Source organism: Electrona antarctica (genome assembly GCF_951216825.1).
Source record: "Electrona antarctica genome assembly, chromosome: 4".
Lineage (NCBI taxonomy): Eukaryota > Metazoa > Chordata > Actinopteri > Myctophiformes > Myctophidae > Electrona > Electrona antarctica.
The window spans coordinates 31,282,216-31,286,303 of record NC_136809.1 but is presented as its reverse complement, the minus strand read 5'-3'; the positions used below and the strand labels follow the sequence as shown (position 1 = coordinate 31,286,303).

General features: G+C 45.3%; 1 protein-coding gene across 1 annotated transcript; it reads right to left on the bottom strand.

Annotated features, from left to right (window-relative positions):
• Positions 1–549: 549 nt before the first annotated feature.
• LOC306921244 (somatostatin-like receptor.1) lies at positions 550–3,508 on the bottom strand (the record flags this gene model as incomplete). The annotated part of the gene is made up of 4 exons (XM_079498355.1): positions 550–648; positions 1,259–1,531; positions 2,217–2,357; positions 2,924–3,508. 4 exons carry the CDS (start codon positions 3,506–3,508, stop codon positions 550–552), a joined length of 1,098 nt encoding a protein of 365 aa, XP_079354481.1.
• Positions 3,509–4,088: the final 580 nt, after the last annotated feature.

The following is a 4,088-nucleotide window of genomic DNA, read 5'->3' as shown; positions in this document are numbered from 1 at the left end:
TTCAGAATGGTCCTCACAAAATTCTACTATACTTATGTAGCTCTAGTCATTTTGCACAATGACATAATTTGTAATGACTCGAGTTAACAAATCTGTGACACTGTCTCTGTCTGACATTATGCTGCTGTAAACTGCAGTTTAATGAAATCTGGCTTTGCCTAGGGTCCACTCGGATGATAACACGGCCATGGGTGCGTCTTCTGATTACGAAAATTGAGAGTGAAACTGCAATTCTAACTGCAATGGGGAGTTTCCACTATTTTGGATTCAGGAGGAAGAAGAGTCTTGGATGTGTGTGGACCATTGTCCTGCATGTTTTAGGGAAGGTTCAGACAGATTTTCTGAGTGAGAACTAGGAGCCCATAGAGGGAGTGAAGAAAGGCTGGTTGACCAAGTGTGCTGCATTTACAAACACACACACACACACACACACACACACACACACACACACACACACACACACACACACACACACACACAGAGGGAGATATAGAAAGAGAGAGAGACATGTCCATGCATGCACACAAAAATAGACATTCGGACCCAACATCACACCTGGCTGCTCTGGAGGTTCTCTGTCCGCGGGGCACTGGGATCCCCATCTTCTACACCATTGGCCTTACGCTTACGACTCCGCACACACAGCACCTGTGGCCCAACATTAGTACACACTCAAATCATTGTTTATTAAGTGTAAAAACAGACCCAAATTGAAAGGGCTAATATCTTAAACTACTATAGGCAGATCAGCGTCAATTCCCAAATATTTCAAATCTGTCAACAATGATGTCAGTTTTGTGAATTAATCATCACAGAGCAACTCCCTCCAGAATATGGGATAATGGGATATGCATCCCATGAGGCTACAGACCAAAGCTAGTCCCTCGGACACAGTCTGTCTGATGTATATGCGATCTACACTACCTGGCAATTACAACGTTCTTGTCCCTCTAGCTCTGGATGGATGTACTCATAGGCATGCAATTATGCCAGCGCACTGAAATCCCAACTCACAAAAGTTGCATTGTATAAATGTAGTTGATAACCTATGCATGCATGTTAAAATATACTTTTAACAGTGAATCCGTGATCACATGCCACGCTACTACATGCATGGCTCTTTGTAGTAATGTTAAGTGCATACATTGCTATTATTATTAGGGTATGCGTCCTGCCGGAGTTTTGCACTCTACTGTGCGCTTTGTCACGTCAGATGACAGATGACGTGACACAGGAGTCCTATATAGGCAGTCAATACCTTTCTGAAGCTCTGCCTGAAGTTGTCCGACAAGAAGCCATAGAGCAGCGGGTTGGCACAGGAGTTGGCGTAGGACAGGATGACGGAGAAGAAGTAGATGCCGGCAGAGACGCTGGACTCCGGGATGATGAACACCAGGTTGACCATGTTGATGATGAAGAACGGCAGCCAGCAGAGGACAAACACCACTACGATCACCACCACCATCCTGGTCACCTTCCGCTCGGACCTGCGGCGCTTGGTGAAGCCCGCCCGCGCCCCCGCCGACTTCACCTGGACGGAGAGGAAGGAGAACGATGGTGGGAGATTGGAGGCTGAGGGAGAGGATGTTGAAGGTGCAAGGACATGGAGAAGATTGAGGACATGAGTGACGATGAGGACGTAGAGATGAGAATGACGATGGCAGCATGATGATGATGAACATGATGAGAATAATGAAGATGAAGAAGATGACAATGGTGATAATGTTGGGGACAAGGAGGAACAGTTAGATGATGATGACGATGACGATGACGATAACTATGACTATGACAATAGATGCTGAGAAGATGGTGATGGTAACGATGACACACAACGTAGTGTGAAAATGACAATAAATGGTAAATGGTAAATGGTGCATTTATATAGCGCCTTTATCCAAGGCGCTTTACATAGATTGTGCATTACATTCACCCATTCACACACACATTCATACACTGATGGCAGCGGAAACCATGCAAGGTACCAACCAGCACATCAGGAGCAATTAGGGGTTCAGTGTCTTGCTCAAGGACACTCGACACTAGCTCTGGGGGAGCCCGGGTTTGAACTGGCGACCTTGCGGTTACCATCCGGAAACTCTACCCCTGAGCCACCGCCGCCCCAATGATGATATCTTACTAATATTAGCTATTCGCCCACAGTTCCACACATCACCTTTTTTTCTTTTTACATACACACAGTATACACATACACACACCTTGACAACGATGAGCAAGTAGCAGAGACAGATGACAAGCAGTGGCCCAAAGAAGCCAACTGTTGCAGTGTAGAGGATGAAGGCTGTTGACCACACGTCCTTGGGCTCTGGCCAGTTCATGTTACACGAGTTAAACATTTCCTGAGGGGAGAATTAGATGTTGGCTGTGTGTCAAGGTGAGATAAAGATGTGTCTGTTTTTGTCTAAGTTGTATTAGAGAAAATTGATAGGCTACAGTTTATTTCTGTTGTCAAAGGTTTTCTAGTGCTCTAAACCCTCTTAATGCATCATAAGGAAACATGACAGTGAATGCTGTTTCTCTACCTCAGTGGTTCTCAACCAATGGTCCAGGGACCACCAGTGGTTCTTTGAGAGGGTTCCAGGTGGTCCCCAGCTAAATGATGGCGAATTGGTAACCAAATGGACCCTTATAGATCTTTAACTCTTAAGAGTGTGAAATTAAACCAAACAGACCCTTATTTTGGGTCCATTTGATTTAATTGTAAGCTCTCAAGAGTTAAATTATTGTTAAACATCTGCATTACTTAATTTACAAGAAGTCTACACAATTTGAGAATGTAGAAGAATTGTTCTTTTGACCAACGTTTGCCTGTTCGATAATAACAATATTCAAAGTTGATATGAAGATATAAAGTCTAAATGCATCCTAAGAATGAAGGATGACAGTGAATGCTGTTTCTCTATACCTGAACATCAGAGAAGATGACCACAGGGAGAACCACCACAAAGGAAACGGCCCACACGGTCGCGCTCACCACCTTGGCCACGCGGGGGTGCCGCCACCTGGTGCTCCGGATGGGGTGCACCACAGCCAGGTAGCGGTCGATAGACATCACCGTCAGGCAGAATATGGACGTGAACTGGTTCATGGAGTCTGCGGTCATGACGACGCGGCACAGGAACGAGCCAAAGGGCCAATAGGAGAGCACGTTCTGCACCGTGAGGAAGGGGAGACCTATGATGTACAGCTCGTCGGCCATGGCCAGGTTGAAGATGTAGATATTGGTCACGGTCTTCATCTTGGCATAGCGGAGCACCACGTAGATGGCCAGGGTGTTGCCCACCAGCCCCACCACAAAGACGGTCAGAGAGATGACCGCCGTTACCAGCGTGCTGCTGCCCTGGAATGGCATGCTCCAAGTTGATACGTTGGAGGACAGGTTGGAGAAGAAGGGAGGCGGCAAAGACAGGAAGGAGGAGGATGTTGTTGGAGAGGAAGAGTTGAAGTCCGCTGATAGGGTCTCCCAGCCCGTCTGGTTTAGAGGCTCCATAATGGTAACCTTGATGGAGGAAGAGATTAACACTGTGTCTACAGTAGGTCTTCATACAGTCTTTACTGTGTTATTTCCTTCTTAACACGGAGTGAGGAGTCGAGCAAAGGGGGTTTACTTGGATTACAAAAGACCTTCACTTCTGTTCTGAGGACAAATGTGATTCCTGATGTGTCTAAGTTTCCATATCAGCATGTTAAACTGTGTGTGTGCGTGCGTGCGTGCAGTGTTGCCGCAATGCCACAGTCTCTCCACTCTCTCTCACAACTAATTCTAATTCTCTTTCGGACCTAATTTGCACCACACAGATTCAGAAAACAAAGACGTGCAAGTACATTTACTCAAGTAGGCTACTAGTGCTCACAATGCACAGTACAATATTGTGGTACTTTTTACATTCCATTTTTGTTACTTCTACTCTACTACAATTACAGCATTTGACAGCTTTAATTGCTTGTGCACTTGTGCAGATTGTATTACTAATACAAAACATACATTAACCACTATTCAAAAAAGCTGATCTACAATGTGACATGTTATGAGTTTGTAAGTTTTAAGTTTATTTTGCTGGGATACATCA